The sequence below is a fragment of the Anolis sagrei genome, chromosome 2 (assembly GCF_037176765.1).
Source record: "Anolis sagrei isolate rAnoSag1 chromosome 2, rAnoSag1.mat, whole genome shotgun sequence".
Taxonomy (NCBI): domain Eukaryota; kingdom Metazoa; phylum Chordata; class Lepidosauria; order Squamata; family Dactyloidae; genus Anolis; species Anolis sagrei.
Window position 1 is genome coordinate 297,281,032 of NC_090022.1, and position 27,695 is coordinate 297,308,726.

At 43.3% G+C, this 27,695-nt stretch overlaps 1 protein-coding gene across 4 annotated transcripts in view; it reads right to left on the reverse strand.

The window, feature by feature from the left end:
- KIAA1328 (KIAA1328 ortholog) overlaps positions 1-27,695 on the reverse strand; it is a 311,883-nt gene that overhangs the window by 255,181 nt on the left and 29,007 nt on the right. For all 4 annotated transcript variants that reach the window (XM_060761184.2, XM_067464675.1, XM_067464674.1 and 1 more), the window contains one exon: positions 12,913-13,028. In XM_060761184.2, the coding sequence (XP_060617167.2) occupies positions 12,913-13,028 (116 nt within the window). The remainder of the gene's footprint in view (positions 1-12,912; positions 13,029-27,695) is intronic.

Sequence of the window (27,695 nt, forward strand, 5' to 3'; positions counted from 1 at the left end):
GCTTTTAAAAAAAGAAAAAAGAAAAACCATGAATCAATGCAATTACAAAAGCAATTACAGAAGAGAAATGGTGAATGAAATGCCAAGGCCAGTAAAAGTATACAAAACAGGGACAGATACAAAATGTATGGACATCAAATTATATGCAAAAACAATGTAAGGCATACACAAGGCATCTGAGTTCTTAACATTGTTTGCATGTAACACAATGTCCATACCTTTGTATCTATCCATGTTTTGTATGCATTTAGATGATTAAATGCCTTGGCATTTAGTTCACCATTTCCTTTCCATAATTATGTTTTTTGTAATGACAGTGATTCATGGTTGTTGTTCTGAACATCAAGCAAAAAGTGGGCGCTAGAAACAATATCATATGAAAGCTGACTGGCACAACCTGGGGATCACAACCAGACACAGTGAAGACATCTGCCCTTGCGCTATGCTACTCTGCTGCTGAGTATGCATGCCCAGTGTGGAACACATCTCACCACACAAAAATAGTGGATATGGCTCCTAACGAGACATGCTGCATTATCACGGGGTGTCTGTGCCCTACACCACTGAAGAAATTACACTGCTTAGCCGGTATTGCACCACCTGACATCCTCTGGGAAGTAGCAGCCAATAGTGAAAGGACCAAAGCAGTGACATCTCCAGCTCATCCCCTGTTTGGGTATCAGCCAGCATGTCAACGACTTAAATCAAGAAATAGTTTTCTAAGATCTACAGAGACACTCGCTGGAACACCTCAGCAAGTGAGAGTCCAAAAGTGGCAGGCTCAAACCCAGCACCTCAATCTGTGGGTGATACCAGATGAGAGACTCCCCCTGGGCACACAGAAGACTGGGCGACTTGGAAGGCGCTGAACAGACGGCGCTCTGGCACCACGAGATGCAGAGCCAATCTTAAGAAATGGGGCAACAAAGTGGAATCCACGACATGCGAGTGTGGAGAAGAGCAAACCACTGACCACCTGCTGCAATGCAACCTGAGCCCTGCCACATGCACAATGGAGGACCTCCTTGCGGCAACACCAGGGCACTCCAAGTGGCCAGATACTGGTCAAAGGACATTTAATGAACTACCAAGTTTGCAAAATTTGTGTTTTTTTATCTGTTTGTTTGTTTTGTTCTGTTAGAAATGTAATACAATGGTCTGGTTGCTGATGACACGATAAATAAATGGTTATCGTTCTTTGCGGTTGTGCTTTCCAAGCCTTTTGCTTTGGACAGCACCTGCCAACATCCCTTGTAACGGTCTCTATGCCAGGATCTCAGTGATAAGCACAATGGAGGATGCAATCCTTCAAGAGCTTGGACCATGGGCCTACATGGGGAGAAAAGGAGAAAGCAGCACGAGAAAACCACTATGGCATGCTACTGGCCCTTGAAGAAGCTCGCAGCCATATCTCAAGCTAAAGACCCTCCTGCTAATCTAATTTTACACATTAGTTCTTCTAATAGTGCTATAGACCACAATCAATTTATCCACTTCTGTACTGAAAGACCCATTAATGCTTTCCATGATTTCACTATCTCTAACTTTCCAGCACTTAACAGTGCTAGAAGATCTTTATTTCATCTTTCATTTTCATTTTCAAATTTGGCATCTCTTTATTACTTGTGTTACTCATGCAAACTCCGGGCTTTGGATCAAACTTACTGTGAGAAAAAAATGTATTTGGAATGTTAAGAATAATATACAACCCAAGTGTTAATAATATCAAGATGTTTCAAACGCAGAGTGATAGGCAATGATATATATTTCGCTCAAAAACTAAGATCAGCAGGTAGAAGGAAGGGGAAGAGGGAACTGAACGTGATACGTATGTAGAGGTTAAGGGATTTTGTAATGGAAATAAAAATAATTTTTTAAAAGACTACACATGCTTGACTGTCCATAGCTAAGTATTAAATGTCTTCATTTATCAAATATTTCTGGATTTTTGGGGGTTGTTACTTGACCCAGTGATCTTCCCATCCTTGTCTTTCTGCCCTCTACTTTACCGGGCATTATTAAAAAGGTGGAAGACTATTTTCCAATAAGTCCAAAATATGATAACCTCAGTTTAGACATCTTTGCTTCTGGATTGTTGTAGGTTTTGGGGGGCTATATGGCCATGGTCTAAAGGCATTCTCTCACCAGGGAAGAGAATGCCTCTAGAACATGGCCATATAGCCCAAAAAAACCTACAACAACCCAGTGATTCCGGCCATGAAAGCCTTCAACAATACATCTTTGCTTCTACTGAGTGTTCAGGGTAGATTTGCTCATTTGTCTTTTTAGCAGTCAATGGTATTAATACAACTCTCCTCCTGCACCATATTTCCAATGTGGTGACTCTTTTAGCTTTGGGTTGCTGTGAGTTTTCCGGGTTGTCTGGCCATGTCCCAGTAGCATCCTCTCCTGACATTTTGCTCACATCTATGGCAGGCATCCTCAGAGGTTGAGGGGTCTTTTGGAAACTAGGCAAGTGAGGTTTATATATCTGTGGAATGTCCAGGGTGGGAGAAAGAACTCTTGTCTGTGATTCCATCCTTGAAAGCCTTCAACAACGCCTTCAAACATCTTATGGTCTGGATGATTTTGCTTTGCTATTTAATGAGAGATAAATAGAGACTTTGTGTTTCTAGCTGTGAAGATGAATGCAGACTCAGACTGCAGCCAGGAAATCAGAAAACATTTCCTTTTTGGGAGGAGAGTACTGGCTAATCTCGATAAAATACTGAAGAGAGAGAATAGAGACATCACATTGGCAATGAAGAGCCACACAGTTAAAGCAATGGTATTCCCCATAGTAAGCTATGGGTGTGAGAGCTGGATCATAAGGAAGACTGAGCGAAGGAAGATAAATGTTTTTGAACTGTGGTGTTGGAGGAAAATGCTGAGAGTGCCTTGGACTGCGAGAAGATCCAACCAGTCCATCCTCCAGGAAATAAAGCCCAACTGCTCATTGGAGGAAAGGATATTACACGCTAAGATGAAGTCCTTTGGCCACATCATGAGACAGAAAAGCTTGGAGAAGACAATGATGATGGGGAAAATGGAAGGAAAAAGGAAGAGGGGCCGACCAAGGGCAAGATGGATGGATGGGATCCTTGAAGTGACTGGCTTGACTTTGAAGGAAGCTCTGGCGTGGGCTGGTCCAGGATGTCATGAAGAGTTGGAAGTGATTGAATGAATAAACAACAACAAATTTAATGATATATATTTACCCTTAGGGATCATACCTAGTGCCTTCATGGCTGCTTTCTCAACTCTTACTCTTCTTTTGATTTCTTGACTATTAGTTATTGATGAACCCTAGACAGTACAACTCAGTATAACATGGGGGAGTTATGTTCTTGAATCTAGCATAGAAACAGTAAACAGTGGATAATATCAAACTCTTGAAATGAGTCACTTCTGCCATAAGTTAATACAGAGTCACACCAGAGAACCTGGGAAATTCCTAAAGCTATCCACTGAGGAATTTGCTAGATCCTCCAGAGCAACTTCATGGTAACATCCAACACAAATGTACTATAGAATAATCTGGAGGACCTAGAAAATTCCTAAAGAGGATATGTTTTGTCTGATGCGAGTAAGTGAAACTGTGGAAACATGTCTTTTGGGTTTAGAGGTTGTACTGTAAAAGCACTCACGTTATACTATTTGAAGTGCAATACAAGTCAGAGGGAGGAATCACTCACTACCCACAAGCTCACAAAATAACAGATGCAAGAAATGATAAAGAAAAATGAAAGCAAGCCCGAGAGCAAAAATCTTTTTAGCAGCTGATGGAGAGCACCAGGGCAGCCTTCCCCTAGACCAGGCATCCTCAAACTGCGGCCCTCCATTTGCTTGGGCCTCCAACTGCCAGAAGCCCTAGCAAGCTTGTTCAATGGTCAGGAATTCTGGGAGTTGGAGGCCCAAACATCTGGAGGGCCACAATTTGAGGATGCCTGCCCTTGACAAACAGATTATTGGTCCTCATTGTCACAATGGCAGAGAGGGAGAGTGTAAGAAGAGCAATGGGGATAGTCAAGAAGATGAACATCACCAAACACACATGAAGCTATGGACCCATCTCCTCCAACATGCTCTCACTGAATTCGGCACAGTAAGGTGGCAAAGGCCAAAGGTTGCAAGAAGAGGAAATACCTATAAAAATGTGGGGCGGGCATCTCTCTCTTTCTCTCATGGACAAATGGGAGCCAAAGCCTTTGCTTAGCTATGAAAGTCGGCTGCATTGCAGTAGAGTCTGTGCTGGATCGCCATGCCCTTCTCCACTGGCAAGGCTTTGAGGTTTAATCCCACAGAGCTAGTATTAAGGGCCAAGGGCCATCCTTTAAGCATGCCCCATTAATCCCGGCTTCTGTAAAAGGACGAACAACCCAATCCGCCTTTGTTCTTAGAAGCATCTGGTTTTTTTCAAGAGACCAGCTAAAGCAAGTGAATTAAGACCAAAAGTGTCTTCAAAAGCATTTCTGGCCTTTGATAAATTTAAACACTTAGCATTATTTTAATGTCAGGTCTTCCTTGATGTTAGTTTAGGAGTTCATAAAATTTTCAAGGCACGTGTTATTTACCCAATACCCCTTTGACTGCGTCTTCTACACTTAACACGTTCCTAAATACATTTATTATTTAGCTGATGCCACCATTATAGGGGAGCCTATAAATATTCAGGGACTTTTTAATAAGCCAAGTTTTCAACCATCAGGCCATAATGGCTTCTCGGAAATCTTTACTACTCACAAACCAAAATGCTGACCGCACACACCTTCTCTGCTTCTCTTCAATGCCCCTTTACAAATGAAATCACCTTCTTAATGAACTTGGAATATAATACACATGCCTTGAGATACAGGCTAGGAGGAGCAATAGATTTTCCAGAAGAAATATGAGTCTGCTAGGATGAATCTCCCCACAACTTTACCCATTTTATCCAATTTTTTCAGAAGGAGGAATGATTTTTAACCCCATGCTTTTAATATTCCAGAAGTCCCACACCTTTATTCTCCACTGTCCAATACATTCATTTTCCATAATATTTGGCACCACAGTCCTATGCAGCCAGAAAACCTAAACTGTGGGATTGCATGAAGAATTATGTAATGCATTTCTTTTATTTTCCTTCAGTGAAATTCAATGCCATTTGACAAATAATACACTCACATTTTCTGTCTCTAAAACCTTAACTCCGGCACCAGCCCGAGACATTCTCATACCTCAGTCAGAAAGGTGCTTTAAGAAGATCTTAGCAATGCTAATGGAGAATATTTCCAGGATTTGTCATGCTTCTAGTTGAGCCTGATTCTGAATCAGATGTATTTTACTCTAGGTAGAAATTCAGAGCCTATTTCATACCAGCAGGTATTGTAACTGGGCGCTAATCCTCCGCCAAAACTATCTGTCATGCGACTCCTGGCCAAACGAGAGATGAAAAGATGACGTGCAATTTCAGAACATTAACATTCAGTCGGGCCAAGCACCACATGCCAACTCAAGCTAATAGTTGCCTTAGGTGACTTTCTCAGCACTGGAAAGCCTAATGGAAATTTTTGCAAACACGTGTTCACATTTACTTCTATGTGAAGGAGAGCCCAATTTCTCTCTTATTGCAAGCTGAGCCTCTCGGGAACCCAACTAGTTCTATAGACTGCATAAAAAATATCTGAGAATCAGATTAGGCAAAAGCTTAATAGCAAAGGAACTGTTCCCAACTAGTATGTCTTGCATCTTTACCTTTGGTCATTATGGGATGATCAAGTGCAAGACTAGCAAAGGCCACAAAACAACAAAGGCAAAGCCCGTTTTAAACGGACTGCCTTCACAAGCATTCAGTCACCTATGGAACATTTCACGCAATCCTGGAATACATCACCGACTCAATGTTTTATACATAGCAATTGTTTTACAGTCCCGTGCAAGGACAGAATCCAGTCCGCTTCTGAAGGGGGGAGATAATTAAGAATGGAGGAAAAAAAGTTCTTTGTTCATGAATGGAGGCTGCTGCTCAGTTCGCTTTGCTCCCAATGCCTGATTTTCTTTAAAATGCTGTTGTTTTATAAGTCAGTTTTATAGGTCAGTGCAAATCACTTTGATGCAACGGCAGTGCGTTTTATAAAACAAATGAATGCCCTGCAAAAGGGAGATGCAATGAAGGCCGCGGTACAGGCGCCGAGCGCACAGACGTGAATTTTCTATCGCCTGTGACATCAGTCTGCTCCTGTCCTTCAAAGGGACAAAAGGACATTCGAGGCTTCATAAATCCACACAAAGCATCCACAGCGGAAGCACGTAACTCTCTTGCTCATCGCAGGCATTTCAAAGCATCCCTAAAGGAACAGGTTTAAATTTTCATGTCCTGGAAGCTGAAAGCTGTTCATTTGGTCCATTATCTGCACAAGGGAAGGGACAAGACTGGGTCAACACAGCGCCTATTAAGGCAAAGATGACGGAAATTACTTAGATGTGGGGACAACAAAGCCGGGCCATTACAAGCCATGAGCTCCTTTATTCATGTTTGCCGTCTTCATTAAAACGGGGTCTGCTTCATTTAGCCTCCCCATCTATGCCCGCAACCTTCTCTGACATGACTGGAAATAAGTGGTAGTTATGCTTCCAGTCTGAAAATGGCCTCTGAAGTAGCTCTTTATTTGCCTTCCATCCACCCGTCCCCTCCAAGGAAAAATAGCTCCCTCTCCTCCAATAAGGACTATGTTGCTATTCACTGTACTACAGGGAATATATGGAAATATTCAGTGCTCTAATTGCCAAAATACACTGCACTGTAATTATACTGTCCATAGGGGCCTACAAACTTTTGGACCAAGCCTAGTCTGCAGAGGTAGGAACAAATTGCAGCTGATGACCAGTTTGTTTTGTTTTGTTTTTGTTTTGTTGTTTGTCGTGTCAGGAGCAACTTGAAAAACTGCAAGTCGTTTCTGGTGTAAGAGAATTTGCCATCTGCAAAGTTGTTGCCCAGGGGACACCCGGATGTTTTGATGTGTTACCACCCTTGTGGGAGGCTTCTCTCATGTCTCCAAATGGAGAGCTGGAGCTGATAGAGGGAGCTCATCCATGCTCTCCCCGGATTCGAACCTCTGACCTGTTGGTCTTCAGTCCTGCGGCACAAGGGTTTAATGTCAGGAGAGAATGCTTCTGGAACGTGGCCGTACAGCCTGGAAAACTCACAGCAACCCAGTGTATTAATTGATGATTCTATGGCGGTAGAACATAAACAAATAGATTCAAATTACAAGAAAATGCACAAGCATGTGGACAATGTCAAAAGAAAGGAAGAAACCATGAAAATGAACAAAATCTGCCTACCAGTATTGAAAAACTCTAAAATTATGACAGTAAATAAAGAATAAACACAGGGGAACACCTAATCACCTCTCAACAAAGGATTCTCCCGGGTAGTAACAAGCCACACCTAAAACTGCCAGGCCATCAAATGCTAATCAAGGTGGCCAATTGCAACATTCACACCTAGCTCCAACAGGCAAGAGTTCTTTCTCCCACCCTGGACTTTCCACAGATACATAAACCCAATTTTCCTAGTTTCCAACAGACCTCACAACCTGCCACAGATGCCGGCAATCTGTCTGCCACAGATGCCTGCCACAGATGCCGGCAAAACATCAGGAGAGAATGCTTCTAGAACATGGCCAGACAGCCCGAAAAGCTACAACAACCCTACAAGAAAAGACATTTGACTTAACAGTAGGAGGAAATTCCTGATAGTAAGAGATATTGGACTATCTTGGACTCTCCTCTGTTGGAGCTTTTTAACATTTGAAGGATCCCTTCTGCTGAAGAGAGGTTGGATGAAATGGCCTCTCCCAAATTATCCAACACTACAGAATGGGACTCTGTGTATACAGGAGTGGAAACCAGTGCCATTAAAAACACAAATGTGAGAGCTTCCCAGAAGCAAGGGGAAGATGTGATGTTGAGTATTGCTGCCTATGTTTACATAGTTTTGAGTGTGTCTTAGACAAATGTCTTCCTGTATCCGAAGAGAACACCAAGATTCACCCTCCCCTTCTGTGCAAAACACCAGGCATTTGTATTCCAAGTTGATAAGTCATTTATACAGTTCCTTAGCCACCGCACAGACTTCACGAGATCTGAAATTAACTGATCGGAGGTAAGTGAAGGATTTTGAATCATTCATGTATGATGGATAAGTGTGCGCGTAGTTAAAATTATATTGTTTTAAATTATGTCCTTGTTTTATGTTTCGACTTTTTATAGAGTTTTATGTAGTGTAAAATCGCATGTATTAACCTTCTGCCATCTTTCCCAGACTTTCTCCCGAAAGAAATATTTCTGCTCGAATAGTTTCTCGCCAATAAAGGTAAAAACAAAAACCCAAAGGGATATATTTCCTTCTCGATCGCTCAGTAGCACTCATTAGCATTAATGGAAGTTACGCATGCGGAAATGCACCCGAGGAGGAAGAATCCCCATGGTGGGGTGTGTATCCCGCTTCACATCCATAAGCTTATGCAAAACTTAAAAATCTAGACCAGCGGATGAGTAACGGAAGTGCCAGGCACCAAAAGAAGCAAGTTTGCACAAAGTTTCAAACTCTTCAGGAATACGGAAGCTCTGACTGCCACGCTCAAACTCTTTCCCAAACACTTGTGAGGTTGCAACGGGATCCTCACTTGTAGGATAAGTGAAGAAAGGGGGGGACGGACAGGGGACAGTTCCATCTTGTTTCCTACATATGTCATCAGCTGGGGACCCCTCCCCTCAGCACCAACTACTTCCCTGGACCAGAGTGAAGAGAGAGGGTTCAGGGGACAGTTCCATCTTGTCTCCTGCATATGTCATCAGTTGGGGACCCCTCCCCCCAGCACCGACTACTGCCCTGGACCAGAGTGAAGAGAGAGGGTCCACGGGACAGTTCCATCTTGTCTCCTGCATATGTCATCGGTTGGGGACCCCTCCCCCCAGCACCAACTACTGCCCTGGACCAGAGTGAAGAGAGAGGGTCCAGGGGACAGTTCCATCTTGTCTCCTGCATATGTCATCAGTTGGGGACCCCTCCCCCCAGCACCGACTACTGCCCTGGACCAGAGTGAAGAGAGAGGGTCCAGGGGACAGTTCCATCTTGTCTCCTGCATATGTCATCGGTTGGGGACCCCTCCCCCCAGCACCAACTACTGCCCTGGACCAGAGTGAAGAGAGAGGGTCCAGGGGACAGTTCCATCTTGTCTCCTGCATATGTCATCAGTTGGGGACCCCTCCCCCCAGCACCAACTACTGCCCTGGACCAGAGTGAAGAGAGAAGGTCCAGGGGACAGTTCCATCTTGTCTCCTGCATATGTCATCAATTGGGGACCCCTCCCCCCAGAACCAACTACTGCCCTGGACCAGAGTGAAGAGGGAGGGGGCCAGGGGACAGTTCCATCTTGTCTCCTGCATATGTCATCGGTTGGGGACCCCTCCCCCCAGCACCAACTACTGCCCTGGACCAGAGTGAAGAGAGAGGGTCCAGGGGACAGTTCCATCTTGTCTCGTGCATATGTCATCAGTTGGGGACCTCTCCCCCCAGCACCAACACATGCCCTGGACCAGAGTGAAGAGAGAGGGTCCAGGGGACATTTCCATCTTGTCTCCTGCATATGTCATCAGTTGGGGACCTCTCCCCCCCAGCACCAACAGCCGCTCTGGGCCAGAGTGAAGAGAGAGGGGGCCAGGGGACAATTCCATCTTGTCTCCTATGCTATGCTAACAATATAATGTAATGTAATGTAATATATTGTATATACTTATAATATTCATAATATTATAATGTAATACAACATAATACTAATAATAATATAATATAGTTATATATTTTATATTACATGTAATATTACTAATAATATTACAATATAATGGTATAGTACAATATAGAAATATATAATACTGATATTGTACTATGCTAATAATATAATATATTGCATGCATATATAGAATCATAGAGTTGGAAGAGGCCTCATGTGCCATCCAGTCCAACCCCATTCTGCCAAGATGCAGGAAAATTGCATTCAAAGTACCCCCAACAAAGGGTCATCCAGCCTCTGTTTAAAAGCTTCCAAAGAAGGAGCCTTGACCACACTCCGAGCAGAGAGATCCACTGCTGAACAGCTCTCTGTCACAGTCAGGAAGTTCTTCCTAATATTCAGATGGAATCTCCTTTCCTGTAGTTTGAAGCCATTGTTCCACCTTGGTCAAAGGTCTAGAAACCAAAGCCTAGGAAGAAAGGCTTAAGGAGCTAGGTGTGTTTTGCTTGGAGAAAAGAGGACTGAGAGATTATATGATAGCCGTTCTTTCAACATCTGAAGGAATGACATGCAGAAGACATAGAGAGCTTGTTTGTTTTCTGCTGCTCCAGAGGACACAAAACAATGGATTCACGTTACAAGAGATGACCTTCTCAATAGTGCCCCCACCCCCCCCGACTCTGGAAGGCCCTCCCCAGGAAGATTAGACAGGCAGCCACCATCACAACTTTTAAGAAGGACTTGAACACCTGGCTGTTTCAAGAGCCCTTTGAAAATGATTAGATTAATATCTCTTAATATGGATGAGGTCTTTGTTTTAATGTTTTATGGATATACTCCGATTCAGATATTTTGGCTTGCATTTAACTTATTGGAATCACTGTGTTTAAACTAATTTTTATACTGTTTACTGTCTAATAATAATAATATGATATTATAATTATATATTTATATTACAAGTAATATTACTAATAATATTACAGTATAATGGCATAATACAATATAGTAATATTTAATACTGATATTGTACTATGCTAATAATATAATATATTGTATGCATATATATATCTTGTAAGTCGCTCTGAGTCTCCTTCAGGGTGAGAAGGGCGGCATAGAAATGTCGTAAATAAATAAATAAATAAATAATCTATTTTGTTTTATTTTGTGCTCTTTTTATTGATTTGTCATTATATTGTATATTTTATTTACTGAATTTATCCATGCTGTAAGATGCCCCGAGCCCCTTCAGGGAGATGGGGCGGGATATATTATTATTATTTGAAACACAACAAGATTAGTGCACAGTAAACAAGATCACTCTGCTGGTTGTTGTATTGGATCACACGTTGGAAAATTCCCAAGTGTCTAGGACTGTGTGATGTATCGGCAAATAATGTGTGCAGATCCCTGTAGGGTGGCCTTTTGCAGATGACAGATGGTAATTTTGTCAGCGCCGATTGTGTTTAAGTGCAGGCCAAGGTCTTTAGGCACTGCACCCAGTGTGCTGATCACGACTGGGACCACATTGATGGCCTTATGCTAGAGTCTTTGCAGTTCAATCTTTAAATCCTTGTATTGTGTCAGCATTATTATTATTATTATTATTATTATTATTATTATTATTATTATTTGAAACACAACAAGATGAGTCCACAGCAGACAAGATCACTCTGCTGGCTGTTGTAATGGATCATATGTCGGACACTTCCCAAGTGTCTAGGACTGTGTGATGTATAGGCGAATGATGCATGCAGATCCCAGTAAGGTGGCCTTCTGCAGCTGGCAGATGGTAATTTTGTCAGTGCCAATTGTGTTTAAGTGCAGGCCAAGGTCTTTAGGCACTGCACCCCCCATCGGGTGCCACCTTGTCATTGGCTTAACTGCTTCTATGATATTGAGAGCTGTGCTGGTGGTAGTGTAGGTCCAACCAAGCCAGAGTGGTCTCAACTGAGAAGTAGAACTAAGTGCACCCAACCCATGTAAATATGGTGAAACAAACTCTAAAGAAGTCTATACTGGCTTGGTCGTCGCCCAGGATAAGAAGGACCATGGCAAGTGCTTCTCCTGGATACCCGTCAACAAGAGGACTACAGGAACCAGGACCCACTGCTGAGCAGCCTGGGCATGAGCCTGTAGGGCAACTGGAAGCAAAACAACTACATAAGCGGCAGAAATTTTCAATGCCACAGAACCAAATTATTATTATTATTATTATTATTATTATTATTATTATTGAAAAGGTTCCACCTAAACATCAGAAAGAATTTCCTGATAGCAAGAGCTGTGGAACAGTCAGATTGCCTCAGAGAATGGTGGACTCTCTAAGTTTGAATTGTCTTTAAACAAAGGCTGGATGACCATCTTTCGTCAGTAGTTTAGCTGTGTATTCTTGCACAGCAGGGGGTTGAATGAGATGAGATGGGCATTGGGTTCCTGTACTATTCTATGATTCAGGCCAAGGCCCCTGCTTCTTGTACAACGCCTAGAACAAACGCTTATTCATAATTTCAAAGACCATTACCACCTGAAAGATAACATAATAGGACTTTCACGTGAAAAGCCTGGTGACTGTTCTACCTGCTCCAGGACCATGTCCCTCAACAAAGGAAAGGCGCACTATGCCAAACCCACCAGATGATCTTTGCAGTGCGCTGTTTTTGGGAGGCAAGGGCCCCGCCAGGTCCAAGCACTCCAGAGACCTTGAGAGATCCAACTACATGCCGCAGGACAAACACGGGCCAGTCCCTCACTGCCAGCTTCCAAAGCCATCTGTGAAACTCCTGGAACCAGATTTAAGCAAGAGAGGCTGGAGCGAGGCGTCCATATTTTACTAATGCACAAATTCCTGTTCCGTTGTTTCTAAGTTGACAAATATCTATTTCACGGGAAAGAAACATCCTGGGAACAGCTGGGTGGCAGTTTCAAGCTCAAATGAGCCAGAACCGCATGCTGGCAAGTCACCTCTGATTGCTTCTGAATGGCAGCACATGGAGATTTATGCCCAGCCATAAATTAGGACAATTATTTCTCTCTGGTTTGCTTTCTATTCCATGCTGCAAACTCTTGCGCTTTACTCTTCCCCCCTCCCTCCTCTTTCTTTTTTTTTTTTTTTTTTTTTGGTTAATAAAAAGGATATCTTCCCTTTCTTTGATAATGAGTTCATTCTGTTCCTCGAGCTGTCTGATCTTCTTCTCAAACGACTCCTGCTCCGCTTTCAGCCGCTCTTCTGTCACCTCTTTTTCTTCGCTCACCCTGGAAAAAGCATGAAAGAACGCATACATGATCAGACAAATAAAGAGGCATGAATGCGGAGGAGAAAAAAGGCTCCTGTTCAGGGGCAGCAGGGTAACCCTCTACTCACCCAATCGCACGAGGAGGCACTGGGGAGCGTACAGAGTTCCTGCCATGGCTCAATTATGCAGCCCTTTTTTTATCTGCAAGGAACTGACACCCCCCCCCCCCCCCCCCCCCGCCCACCACCTTCTTCCTGCATTCATTCTCACCGGCCACCATCTGAAATGGGTCACTCTTGCTGTTTGACCAATACGAAATACTAAAGGCTGCAAATTGAAGCCAAACTGGTAGAAATAAGATGTGAAACCAGTTTGCCAGGCTCAAAATCTGGGCATAAAATACGCTCCCTTGAGAGGCCCAATTGGAGACAAAACATGGTGTATTATAAGTAGCTGTTTTAATATCTTTTTATCTCTCCGTGTTATTTCATCTTTGAAAGTGTAGATTTGAATCACCGTGACATCAGCAAAAGTTTAATCCCATTTTAATGTTCACGTCTTTGCACATTTGTAGCTGACATGTGCATTTCAAATTGCAAGCACCTATCATGAGATTATTTATTTAGTTAGTTAGTTTTTTGCAACAGCCTACTGGTTTCCCCATGCCTGCCTTAGGGTCATCGTATATCAGAAAAGACCTGAAGGAACACAACAAGTGCAAAAGGCACCTTAGACAGTCCACATGTTCCAATAGCCAGACACCAAGTCAGTAATGGGGCCCCCACAAAGAGGTGGTGGAGGAGGACTATCATATGGTTCGAGTGCTGGCTCATGTAGTTGATAATACTACCATTGGAATCATAGAATCATAGAATCAAAGAGTTGGAAGAGACCTCATGGGCCATCCAGTCCAACCCCCTGCCAAGAAGCAGGAATATTGCATTCAAATCACCCCTGACAGATGGCCATCCAGCCTCTGCTTAAAAGCTTCCAAAGAAGGAGCCTCCACCACACTCCGGGGCAGAGAGTTCCACTGCTGAACGGCTCTCACAGTCAGGAAGTTCTTCCTAATGTTCAGATGGAATCTCCTCTCTTGTAGTTTGAAGCCATTGTTCCGCGTCCTAGTCTCCAAGGAAGCAGAAAACAAGCTTGCTCCCTCCTCCCTGTGCCTTCCTCTCACATATTTATACATGGCTATCATATCTCCTCTCAGCCTTCTCTTCTTCAGGCTAAACATGCCCAGTTCCCTAAGCCACTCCTCATAGGGCTTGTTCTCCAGACCCTTGATCATTTTTGTCGCCCTCCTCTGGACACATTCCAGCTTGTCAATATCTCTCTTGAATTGTGGTGCCCAGAATTGGACACAATATTCCAGATGTGGTCTAACCAAAGCAGAATAGAGGGGTAGCATTACTTCCTTAGATCTAGACACTATGCTCCTATTGATGAAGGCCAAAATCCCATTGGCTTTTTTTGCCGCCACATCACATTGTTGGCTCATGTTTAACTTGTTGTCCACGAGGACTCCAAGATCTTTTTCACACGTCCGCTCTCGAGCCAGGCGTCCCCCATTCTGTATCTTTGCATTTCATTTTTTCTGCCAAAGTGGAGTATCTTGCATTTGTCACTGTTGAACTTCATTTTGTTAGTTTTGGCCCATCTCTCTAATCTGTCAAGATCGTTTTGAATTCTGCTCCTGTCCTCTGGACTATTGGCTATCCCTCCCAATTTGGTGTCGTCTGCAAACTTGATGATCATGCCTTCTAGCCCTTCATCTAAGTCATTAATAAAGATGTTGAACAGGACCGGGCCCAGGACGGAACCCTGCGGCACTCCACTTGTCACTTCTTTCCAAGATGAAGAGGAAGCATTAGTGAGCACTCTCTGTGTTCGTCCACTTAACCAATTCCAGATCCACCTCACCGTAGTTTTGCCTCGCCCACATTGGACTAGTTTCCTTGCCAGAAGGTCATGGGGGACCTTGTCGAAGGCCTTACTGAAATCCAGGAACGCTACATCCACGGCATTCCCCGCATCTACCCAGCTTGTAGATCTATCGAAGAAAGAGATCAGATTAGTCTGGAATGACTTGTTTTTGATAAATCCATGTTGACTATTAGCGATGACTGCATTTGTTTCTAAGTGTTTGCAGACCGCTTCCTTAACAATCTTTTCCAGAATCTTGCCCGGTATCGACGTGAGGCTGACCGGACGGTAGTTGTTTGGGTCATCCATTTTTCCCTTCTTGAAGATTGGGACCACATTGGCCCTCCTCCAATCTGCTGGAACTTCTCCCGTTCTCCAAGAACTCTCAAAGATGGTTGCCAATGGTTCCGAAATGACTTCCGCTAGTTCCTTCAATACTCTGGGGTGTAGTTGATCTGGCCCTGGGGACTTGAACTCATTAAGAGTGGCCAGGTATTCCTGGACGACTTCTTTCCCAATTTGGGGTTGGATGTCCTCCAATCCCTCGTCCACTCCATCTAGCTGAGTTGAAGACTCTCTTTTTGTGAGAAGACCGCGGCAAAGAAGGCATTAAGTAGTTCTGCCTTTTCCCTATCCCGTCAGCATTGCCCCATCTTCTCCTCGAAGAGGTCCTATCGCCTCCTTGTTTTTCCTTTTTCTACTGACATAGGAATAGAAGCCCTTTTTATTGTTTTTAATGTCCCTGGCAAGTCTGAGCTCGTTTTTTGCTTTAGCCTTGCGGACCTTTTCCCTACAGGTGTTGGCTATTTGTTTGAATTCTTCTTTGGTGATTTCTCCCTTTTTCCACTTCTTGTGCATGTCTCTTTTGTGTCTTAGCACAGTTAGAAGTTCTTTGGACATCCATTCTGGCTTCTTTGCACTTGTCCTGTTTTTTCTCTTTGTTGGCACGGTTTGCAATTGCGTCTTGAGTATTTCACTCTTGAGAAATTCCCATCCATCCGTAACTCCCTTGTCTTTTAGTATCTGTGTCCACGGAATGCTGCTCAGCGTTTCCTTCATTTTTTGGAAATCAGCTCTCCTAAAGTCCAAAATGCGGGTTTGACTTGTCTTAGTTTCGGCCTTCCTTTGTACCTCAAATTGCAGGAGCACATGGTCACTTGCCCCTAAGGATCCTACCACTTCGACCACATCGATCAGGTCCTCCGCTTTTGTTAGGATGAGATCAAGAGTAGCCAATCCCCTTGTTGCCTCTTCTACCTTCTGGACCATGAAATTGTCTGCAAGGCAAGCGAGGAATTTGTTGGACCTTGTACTCTTGGCCGAGTTTGTTTTCCAGCAAATATCGGGATAGTTGAAATCGCCCATGACTACTACATCTCTTTTCTGTGCCTGTTTGGTCAACTGTTGGCAGAAGACTTCATCAAGTTCTTCCTCCTGGCTTGGGGGTCTGTAGTAGACGCCTACAACGACATCTTTTTGAGTCCCAGTTCCCTTGATTCTTATCCAGATGATTTCAAGCTGGTTTCCCAGATTGCTGTCTTGAATCTCTTCTGCAGCATAAGAGTTTTTGACATATAAGGCTACTCCGCCTCCTCTCCCCTTTGTTCGGTTTCTGTGAAAGAGGTTATAGCCCTCGATATCTACATTCCAGCGATAGGAGTCATCCCACCAGGTTTCAGTCATCCCTATGATATCATATTTGTGGTGTTGTGCTAAAAGTTGGAGTTCGTCTTGTTTATTTCCCATGCTCTGTGCATTAGTGTAAAGACATGTGAGCCCCTGGGATCTTCCCTTGAGCTGTTTAATTGGGATTATTGTGCTTTTGGTACTTGGTCCTTGTTGTGTTTGTGCAGCCCTCCATTTAGCCTTCTGGCGATTCCCAAACATTATGGGTAAAGTAGTGTTCGCAAGGCTGTTGTCCCCCTCCCCTGGTGGACCTGATACACCATTATACCTGATACACCATCCATATCCATGCCCTCTTCGCCCCAACAGCTCAATAGATATTTTGAGCAATGATCAATCTTTTTGCCCCCAAGGAACTGGGAAATTGATGCTTCTGTTCAATGTTTGATGTTTTGTCTTATGTCTGATATAACAGGTTGTGTTCTTTATTTAAATTTAGTTGTTGAGTCATAATTTGTTTGTATATATTGGTTTGCCAAATTTCGTTACTATGGGTGCTTTGGTGTTGTGTTCGGGCACTGAATGTTTGCCTTTTATGTTTGGAATCTGCCCTGAATCCCACCTATAAAGTCCAAAACAGTTCCTTCTATGAACTGGTGCGAACTCTGAGATCTTCCGGGGAGGCCCGTCTTTTGCTCCCACCACCATCACAGGTACAAAGCACTGAACGGTTAGGGACCCGCCTACCTTCGTGATCACATTTCCCCTACGAACCTGCACAATCTCTTTGATCTTCGGGGGAGGCCCTCCTCTCATTCCCTCCTTTGTCACAAGCGCGGCTTGTGGGGACGAGAGAGAGGGCCTTCTCAGTGGTGGCCCCCTCACCACTGGAACATCCTTCCAAGAAAAATAAGACAGGCCCCATCCCTCCCCTCCTCTTGTAAGAACTTGAAGACCTGGTGGTTTCAACAAGCCTTTGAAAACGACCAGTTCTAGTCCAGCCCCAAACATTGCTGAATATGGCCTTGCCCTTCTTACTTATTACTCCAGTCATCCCTCGAATAGGCCCTGGAAATGAGCAGCCACAGACCCATACCTGCTATTGCCGTTAGCCTGTTATAGCACTGCGTTTAATTCCCGGCCCCCTCATATTTTGAGTTTGCACCAGCCTTGGCCAGGCTTTTTAATTGCTATGAACAAGCAGGATTACTTTTAATATACATGTGTTATTGTGATGATTTTATGCTTATGTTGTTTTGTTAATTTTATGTTATGCTGTTTACTTCATATGTTTCAGTGCTGTTACTTGGAAACCGCCCTGAGTCTCCCTCAGGGAGATAGAGCGGTATGTAAATAAAGTTTTATTTTTTTATTATTATAGGGTGGAATATAAATACATCGGAAGAGCTGCAAGACCAAGAACAAGAGAGTCAAGATGAAGATCCACCCAGAGGAAAAGTGTTCTTGCCATACATCAAGGGAACCACTGAGCACAGAGGGAAGCTGATGAGGAAACACAACATACAAACTATCTACAGACCCACCAAGAAAATCCAACAAATGCTTCATTCAGCAAAGGACAAGAGGGATCCTCTCGCTTCTGCAGGAGTCTACCGTGTACCATGCAGCTGTGGACAAGTCTACAGAGGGACCCCCAAACGCAGCAGAATTGCCCAGACACGAATCAAGGAACATGAAAGGCACTGCAGACTACTCCAACCAGAGAAGTCAGCCATAGCAGAGCACCTGATGAACCAACCTAGACACAGCATAGTATTTGAGAACACAGAAATGCTGGACCACTCTCACAACCCCCATGTCAGACTACACAGAGAAGCCATTGAAATCCACAAGCATGTGGGCAATTTCAACAGAAAGGAGGAAACCATGAAAATGAACAAAATCTGGCTACCAGTATTAAAAAAACTCTAAAATTGCAACAGCACAACAACAGAGAGGAAACAAACAAGGACATCTAATCACCTCTCAACAAAATTTTGCTCCAGGCAAGGTCAGGCCATTGTATGCTAATCAAGGTGATCAGTTGAAACATTCACACCTAGCTCCAGCAGACAGGAGTCCTTTGTCCCACCCTGGTCATTCCACAGATATATAAACCCATTTTCCTAGTTCTAACAGACCTCACTACCTCTGAGGATGCTTGCCATAGATGCAGGCGAAACATCAGGAGAGAATGCCTCTAGACCATGGCCATATAGCCCGAAAAAACCTACAACAATCCAGTGATTCCGGCCATGAAAGCCTTCGACAATACAATATAAATAAAGTTGTATTATATTATTATTTTCATCATCATAATTTTTTTGGGCTGTGGCAGTAATGAAATCCATGAGAGGAGACCTTGTTTTGCGGCACAGACCAATGGACGGTTACAGTGAAAATGAACTGGGTTTTCTGTACGCAATTTAAACATTTTCCATTTTAATTACTCTTGAGAAACAGGGAAGTAAAGTGTGCCTTTCAGGAATTGTAGTTATAATACAAAACTAGCTTCTGTTACAGGGGCTTTGAACTAAAAGTGCAACTCCATCTCTTGAACAAACAATCTCCGAAGCTCCGAAAAGGCAGCAGCACATTGCCATTTTTTTGTCCCGTCGGAAGAACATTTGGCAGCTGCGTAACATGGTCCTGGGATGGGGTTCGGGGGGGGGGGGGGGGAAGCAGCCCTTGCAAAGGAAGATAAGCCCTAAAAGATATAACAGCTCACAGGTGACCAAAAGATGGCAGAGAAAATGGATACACAGGCTTTGTCAGATTATGTCAGATTTATGTCAAGGCCTATTCAGCACCCGGCGGAGATTATGGTATGCTTTAGTGCTTTATGTCTCACGGCAGAAATGCCAGAAATGATTTCTGGGTCTGTCAGGACAGAAATCAATGAAAGTTAAGCAAAAACTCTGGTTCGGTTGCTGCAGTTTGACTCCTTCTTCTCCTCCGCACCTCCGTCCCACTCTCAGCTGGCTCTTTCCCTTGGATTAAGCCAACATATTGCTCTACGTGTCATGCATTCTATCAGGATGACAACACATCCTCGCTGTACAGGCATGATGTATCATACCTATTTCACATCAAAGGAACCTACGGTGATAAAGGCTTAGTAAGAATAACTTGCTGTAGCATAGCTATCATGAGGAGATCAGAACCTGGTTCTACCAGGCTTTCCAAGGCCAGAATAAATCAACTTCTGCAGGATTTCTGGACACTGCAGGCATAACAAAGCGGCTTATGGGCTACAAACACAATTCCAGGGTTTAATATGGGCTGGGGGCATAGAAAGGCTAGACAACACTACTGTTAAGTGGATTGGGAAGTGGTTAACTGGCTGAACTCAAAAGGTGGCTTCCCAAGGACATTGACAAGCTGGAAAGTCTCCAGAGAAAGATTGACCCAAATGAAGAAAGGTCTAGAAGCCAAGCCCTATGAGGAATAGCTGAGGGAGGACATGAGGGTCATGTTTAAATACTCTTTATTCCACTCATTTGTACCCCATCCTTCTCATCTCCGGAGGAAGACGCAGGGCAGCTTCACAACAGGCAACCATCTAAAACACAGACATGCGCCTTCCACCTTAAGAACAGACAAGCATCCCGAGCTCTGAGGATTACCTGGGAAGGAATCCCACTGGAGCATTGCAGCGCACCCAAATACCTTGGAGTCACTTTGGACCGTGCTCTGACCTACAAGAAGCACTGCCTGAACATCAAACAAAAAGTGGGCGCTAGAAACAACATCATACAAAAGCTGACTGGCACAACCTGGGGATCACAACCAGACACAGTGAAGACATCTGCACTTGCGCTATGCTACTCTGCTGCTGAGTATGCATGCCCAGTGTGGAACACATCTCATCACACTAAAACACTGGATGTGGCTCTCAATGAGACATGCCGCATTATCACGGGGTGTCTGCGACCCACACCACTGGAGAAATTACACTGCTTAGCCGGTATTGCACCACCTGACATCCGCCGGGAAGTAGCAGCCAATAGTGAAAGGACCAAGGCAGAGACATCTCCAGCTCATCCCCTGTTTGGGTATCAGCCAGCACGTCAACGACTTAAATCAAGACATAGTTTTCTTAGAACTACAGAGACACTCGCTGGAACACCCCAGCAAGCGAGAGTCCAAAAGTGGCAGGCCCAAACCCAGCACCTCAATTCATGGGTGATACCAGATGAGAGACTCCCCCCTGGGCACTCAGAAGACTGGGCGACTTGGAAGGCGCTGAACAGATTGCGCTCTGGCACCACGAGATGCAGAGCCAATCTTAAGAAATGGGGCTACAGGGTGGAATCCTCGGCATGCGAGTGCGGAGAAGAACAAACCAGTGACCACCTGCTGCAATGCACCCTGAGCCCTGCCACATGCACGATGGAGGACCTTCTTGCGGCAACCCCAGAGGCACTCCAAGTGGCCGGATACTGGTCAAAGGACATTTAACCAAATACCAAATTTACAAAATCTGTGTGGTTTTTTTTTCTTTTTCTTTTTAATCTCTGTGTTTGTTTTGCTCTGTTAGAATTGTAAAACAATGGTTGCTGATGACACGATAAATATATATATAACAGGCAACCATTAGATGCCAACACATACATTATAAAAAACAATTACAGTTGAAAACAAATAGTTAAAACATCAAATATTAAAACATCCACTTAAAATACGCAAGTTGAAGATCATAATTCAAGGTCAATCCATGGTCAGTTACATAAAATCTCTCTCATTCTTGTTACTGCATCTACTGCTCCTGACCTGATGTCATTGGGGAGGGAGTTCGACAGATGAGGGGCCACTGCTGAGAAGGCCCTGCCTCTCGTCCCCACCAGCTGTGCTTGCGAGAATGGTGGGACTGAGAGCAGGGCCTCCCCAGACAATCTTAACCTCATTTCATTTCAACCTTATATGAAATGAAGCCATGTATTCAAATTGCAGGGGGGGGGGGGGGGCTAAACCTAAGCATTAGGGAAAGAATGTCTAATGGTCAAAACTGTTTGACCATGGAATAGGCTACTTTGGAAGATGGATGGATTGTTGTCTGTTGAGAGTGCTTGGATGATGTGTTTCTTTAAGTTAAAAGGGAGTTGGTCATGAGTTTGAAGCCAACCTGGGTCGGAGTAAGCTCCCAACCATTAATAGTCTAGTTCGACTGTTGACCTATGCAACCCGAAAGACAGTTGCATCTGTCAAGTAGGAAATTTAGGTACCGCTTTATGCAGGGAGGCTAATTTAACCAATTTACGACACCATGAAACCGTCCAGCAGCGTGCGGAAGAATGAGGAAGTACTCCATCAAGGACTCGGTGTCATAAGTAGACAGTGAAGCAGCAGCTCCCCCTGTGGCCAGAATCGAGCATACCCTCATGAAGCCGGAAATTGGATAATGATTGGTAACGTAATGCAGAGAACTTATGGTTTTTATTATGTTACTGGTGTTAATTGTAATGAATGTTTTACCTGTGTTAAATGTTTTTAATGTTTAAATTATTTTTGTACTGTTGTGGGCATCGAATTGTGCCATTTTGTACACCGCTGTGAGTCGCCCCCGGGCTGAGAACGGCGGTATATAAGCAAAGTAAATAAATAAATAATATTAAATAAATAAATAAATGTTAAATTGCCTCTGTGTCTGTGTTTCTATGTTGTATGTCTGATGGTACTGAATGTTTGCCATGTATATGTGCATTGTAATCCACCCTGAGTCCTCTGCAGGGTGAGAAAGGCAGAATATAAATACTGTAAATAAATAAATAAACAAACAAACAAACTCTATGATTCGAAAGCCCTTCAGATAATGCTGGACTGCAACTCATAACAACCTTAGCCAGCATAAAAATGTAGTGAGGAATGCTGGGGGCGCTTTGAATGTGGTTTTCCCGTTGCTTGGCAGGAGGTTGGACTAGTTGGCCCATGAGGTCTCTCCCAACTCTCACATTCAATACCATGGAGCCACAATTTCTCTCCTGGATGATGCGCAAAATGCAACATAATGCCAACATGCCTTGCCAATCTGTTGGACCGATTACTTGTTTTCAAACAAGTTCTCCAAACTCGAGACAATTTGTCCTACTCTTTGGAAAGTCTCAGCAAGAGCAGATGCCATCTGAGGCTTATTTCCACCCTCTAACAGTGAGCCATCTTGAAATTCTATACTGACATTAAGAAGCAGAAATCTGTGCATTACGAAACTGAAGAAGGAACAGAGAAGGCCTGCTAAGACAAGAACAATGGCTAGCAAAACAAAAGCTGGGGAAAGCTTTCCACTAAGGGATGAACAGGAGAAAGGAGAAAATCTGGTATTCTAATTTTTCTAACTTAATGCTTTCATATTCGCTTTCAATGATATGATTCATCGGTTTTCATCAGTGAACACTTAAAGGCATACTTCCCAGGGCTTTAAAAGCAGCGTTTGAAAAAAGAAAGAAAAGAACACCCATTTTATCCAAATTTCTTAAGAGCCTAATATGAATAAACAACCCAAAGGAGATACAATCGGCCCTCCACATTCACTCCGGAAATCTCAAGATCTTCCAGCCTGGATGAAGGAAGTTGACCCCAGAGTCACACTGGAGGATGTAGAGATTCTTAGAGGGAACATTTCAATTGAATTCATGAATAATCAGAAGTTAAGCTTATAAATGTGTTTATTTATCAAATCACAAAAGTCACAACTGCAAATGTGGAGGGGTGACTGAAGTTACTCTTCTTGTTATGCATTTACACAATCTTTCTGTTTTGGAATTTGGTGATTTCTCTATTCATATCACCCCCGGCCCGCAAACAGGATTCACAGTGACTACCTGCCTTACTGGGCCTGAACAAGGAGACATAAAGGACAGGTACAGCAAGCAGACCTGTCTTCCTTGGAAATGTAAGGCTGTGATGGGATGGGGCTTACAAGATTCAGAAATTGGGGGTCAAAACACCATTATTTGGGACCGACAGGCACATCTTTGATGAAAGAGCAGTATGAGATCTTTTCTTTCTCCTTCAACTGCTTGCACTATTTTTCTCTTACTACTAGGTATATCCAGCATTGCCTAGGTTTTCATTTTCTTTGTGAATTTTTTTCTCCCTCCCTTTCTTTTATATACCTTGCCCCTCTCTCTTTTCTTCCTTTCTTTCCTTCTTCCCTGGCTTTCCCTCATATACCCCCCCCCTTCCTTCTTTCCTCCTTTCCTTTCCCGTCCTTCGTGTTTCCGTCTTGTTCTTTCTCTGCTCACCCCCCTTTTTCTCCCTTCCTTTATCTTCCTTTCTATTCCCTCCCTCATTCCTTTCGTCCTATCTTTTTTCTTCCTTCATCTAGACCTTTCTTAGAAGTCACAGACTCTCAGCCTCAGAGCAAGGCACAGGCACACGCACACACACACACCTCCCTCCCAAAATATAAATCTTCATTAAACTGCCTAATTGCTTATGGCAATGGTTCTCAACCTGTGGGTCCCCAGCTGTTTTGGCCTACAACCCTCAGAAATCCCAGCCAGTTTACAAGCTGTTAGGATTTTTTGTAGTTGAAGGTCAAAAGTTTGGGGACCAACAGGTTGAGGACCACTGCCTTATGACCTTCAAGGCTGTGTTGTTCACCAGTAGCTAATCCTTTCTAGCTATAGACTGCCCTCCTGTGGTTGCATCTAAGTTCTGCATACTTATTTATTTATTTATTTATTTGCAGCATTTTTCAGCCCAAAGGCAACTCAGGGTGGCATACAGACTGGCAACAATTAGATGCCACAAACATACATATCAATTAAAAAATTTAGTATCACATAATAAAATTCATATAAAAATCAATTGAAACTATAATAATTAATGTCTACCAGTTCGACTCCTTATCCATTTACATCGCCTAAGCCGTTCCGTGTTCGTTATTTCATCATACACACTGATAGGTTGGTTGCTAATCCTTCTATTTATATAATGTCAAGCCAACCCTGACCAGGAACGCCTTCCACCTGGAAACCGATGTCCACACTGTGGAAGAACATCTGGGTCAAGAATAGCACTCCACAGTCACCTGCGTATAAACCGCCAAGACACTACACTTGGAAGGCTATTATACATGGACAACAAGGGTTCACTTAAGGATATTGTCATATTTTACTTTTAGGTTCCCTCCTCCAATAAGGGCGTTGATATTTTATTTGAAACCCTGCAATAATTTTAAGTTGGGAAATGGAGAGTCTGTATGCCAAGTTTGGTCCAGACCCATCAAGCGATGTAGGAGCCACTGTGGTACAAACCAACCAACCTATAAATATATATACATAGATTTTTATATCTCTACATCGACATCTATATTTATATAAGAGCCAGTTATGCCTGTACCTTGGGAAGTCAAACTTGGACACGGTGGTCCATGCTCTTGTTGCATCCCACTTAGATTACTGCAACATGCTCTACGTGGGGTTGCCTTAGAAGATGGTCAGGAAGCTTCAGCTAGTCCAATGGGCGGCAGCCAGACTTCTAACCGGAGGGGCGTACAGGGTACAGGGACTATACAACTGCTCTGCTGCGTCAGCTCCACTGGCTGCTGATTTGCTAACACGCCCAGTACAAAATGCTGGTCTTGCCCTATAAAGCCCTAAATGGTTTTGGTCCAACTTATTTGTCCGAATGCATCTCTTCTTATGAGCCTATTAGTACTTAAAATCCTCTGAGGAGACCCTGCTCTCAGTCTCACCTTCTTCGTAAGCACAACTGGTGGGGACGAGAGACAGGGCCTTCTCTAAGGTGGCCCCTCGGCTGTGGAACTCCCTCCCCAGCGACATCAGACTTGGCTCTTCGCACAAGAATTCAAAGAGTATGTTTCTACGGTTCTGACTTTAATTTTTTTTAAAATTTATACTGATGTATTGCTTAGTGTTAATTGTTTTAACTGTTTAACTTTATTGTTAGTACTGGTTTTTACCGGCACTGAATTTTTGCCGGAATTATAAGCCGCTTTGAGTCCCTTCAGGTGAGAAAGGCGGGGTAGAAATGAAGTAAGTAAATAAATAAGTAAATAAATGAATCATCCCAATATTATAACATCCCAATGGGATTCCAGACACAAGCTGCCAACAACCATTTTAATTTTTTTAATTATTTTATTTTATTTTTACTTTTTATTGTACTCTTAGGGCAGAAAATCTGGGTATGACAGTCTAGGCTGAAATGTGTAAATGAAGATCCCTTTGGACAAGACAGTTGGTCCCTTATTCTGCTACTAAGTATTATGGAACGGCAGGCCATGCTGGATTGGAATATAAAACCTTCCACCATTTCCAGATGAAGAAGAAAATTATGGCAAGGTTTCAAAGAGCAAATGAGGTAGGGGAAAAAAAGCAAAAGCTTAACTCTCTTTTTACGCTGAAGAGATCTTTTTAATTATATCCATTAAAATATGATTAGGTTTAAAAATAAAAGGAGAACTGAATATAAGAACGTGGTTATGCTGATTTTACTCTGCAAAATTAATGTTGCCGCAACTCCTTAGTTCCCAGAAATGTCAGGTGGAAATAGCAAGCAGCCCTTTGGGGTGGGGGCGGGCGGGCGGGGGGAGGACTTTTATAAGAATCGTATTCTCAAATGGATCCTTGGCCATAAAGAGTCATAGCCTTTCATTTAAATCCATTTGCAAAACCGTGTTTTAATTTCAATTAGTTTCTCTTTTAAAACAACCTGGCTTGAAATGGATTTCACAGAAATCTAAGTGTAAAAGCTTGCACATCTAGCATCCTGTAAGGGCATGTGTGCACAATAATAATCTATCTATCTATCTATACACATGTGTATGTGTGTATGTCGTGGAGGTGTCCGCTTCTACAGACAACCTCTCACCTCCACAAACAGGCTATAGTTCCAAGTGCTCAGAAGCCTCCAAAGGCACTCCCTTCACTGACATTGTAGGTTATATCGAGTGCCATGAACATGGAGCCCAAACGCTACTAATATCCTCCCCAAACACTACTGCCCACCATCCAAGGAATGCTTTCACTTGGGGAGAATGTCACCCTAGATTTGACCTGTTTCCTCCACCACAGGTAAGCATCCCGAGGTTTCTTGGGAGGAATTTGCATGACCACACCCACTGCTTCTCCCTTAACCCTCTCCTATGGCACACAGCAAACACAAGGAAATTAATCAGCAACTGAACAGACTAGAGCGGTTTGGGGGACTGAGGCCAAATATAAATACTGGCTGGATTTGGGGGTGACTGCCCTTGGCGTATGAGAGTTGTGGTCCACCTTTATCCATAGAGCACTGAACCCAAGCGACAACAGATTTGGACCAAACGTGGCACACATACCCAACTTGGCCAACTGTGCATTCAGACCTGATTTGGAGGATATTGACCCACAATTCTGGGAATTGTAGTTCACCCACATCGTTAATGTATTTTCTAATGGAAGCATTCATAAAAAACTAAATCAAAGACTAGCCTTTCCTAATAAATAGCATTACTAATTAACTACATATTACCTAACACCCCAAAACAAACAATGCCTTTTTCAAATAACATGGGAGTTCTGTGTGGGAGGTTTGGCCCAATTCTATCGTTGGTGGGGTTCAGAATGCTCTTAGATTGTAGGTGAACTATAAATCCCAGCAACTACAACTCCCAAATGTCAAGATTCTATTTTCCCCAAACTCCACCAGTGTTCACATTTGGGCATATTGAATATCAGTGTAGAGTTTGGTCCAGATCCATCATTGTTTCGAGTCCAGAGTGATCTCTGGGTGTAGGTGAACTACAACTCCAAAACCAAAGGACACTGCCCACCGAACCCTTCCAGTATTTTCTGTTGGTCATGGGAGTTCTGTGTGCCAAGTTTGGTTCAATTCCATCGTTGGTGGGTTCAGAATGCTCTTTGATTGTAGGTGAACTATAAATCCCTGCAACTACAACTCCCAAATGACAAAATCAATTTTTTTTGAGTGAAGGACATACATTGGGTTGTTAGGTGTCTTGTGTCCGAATTTGGTGTCAATTCATCCAGTGGTTTTTGAGTTCTGCTAATCCCACAAATGAACATTACATTTTTATTTATATAGATGTTGTTTTGTGATATTCATTGTATAGCACTGAATCTTTGCTGTTAGCCGTTCTGAGTCCCTCCACAGAGGTGGAGAAGAA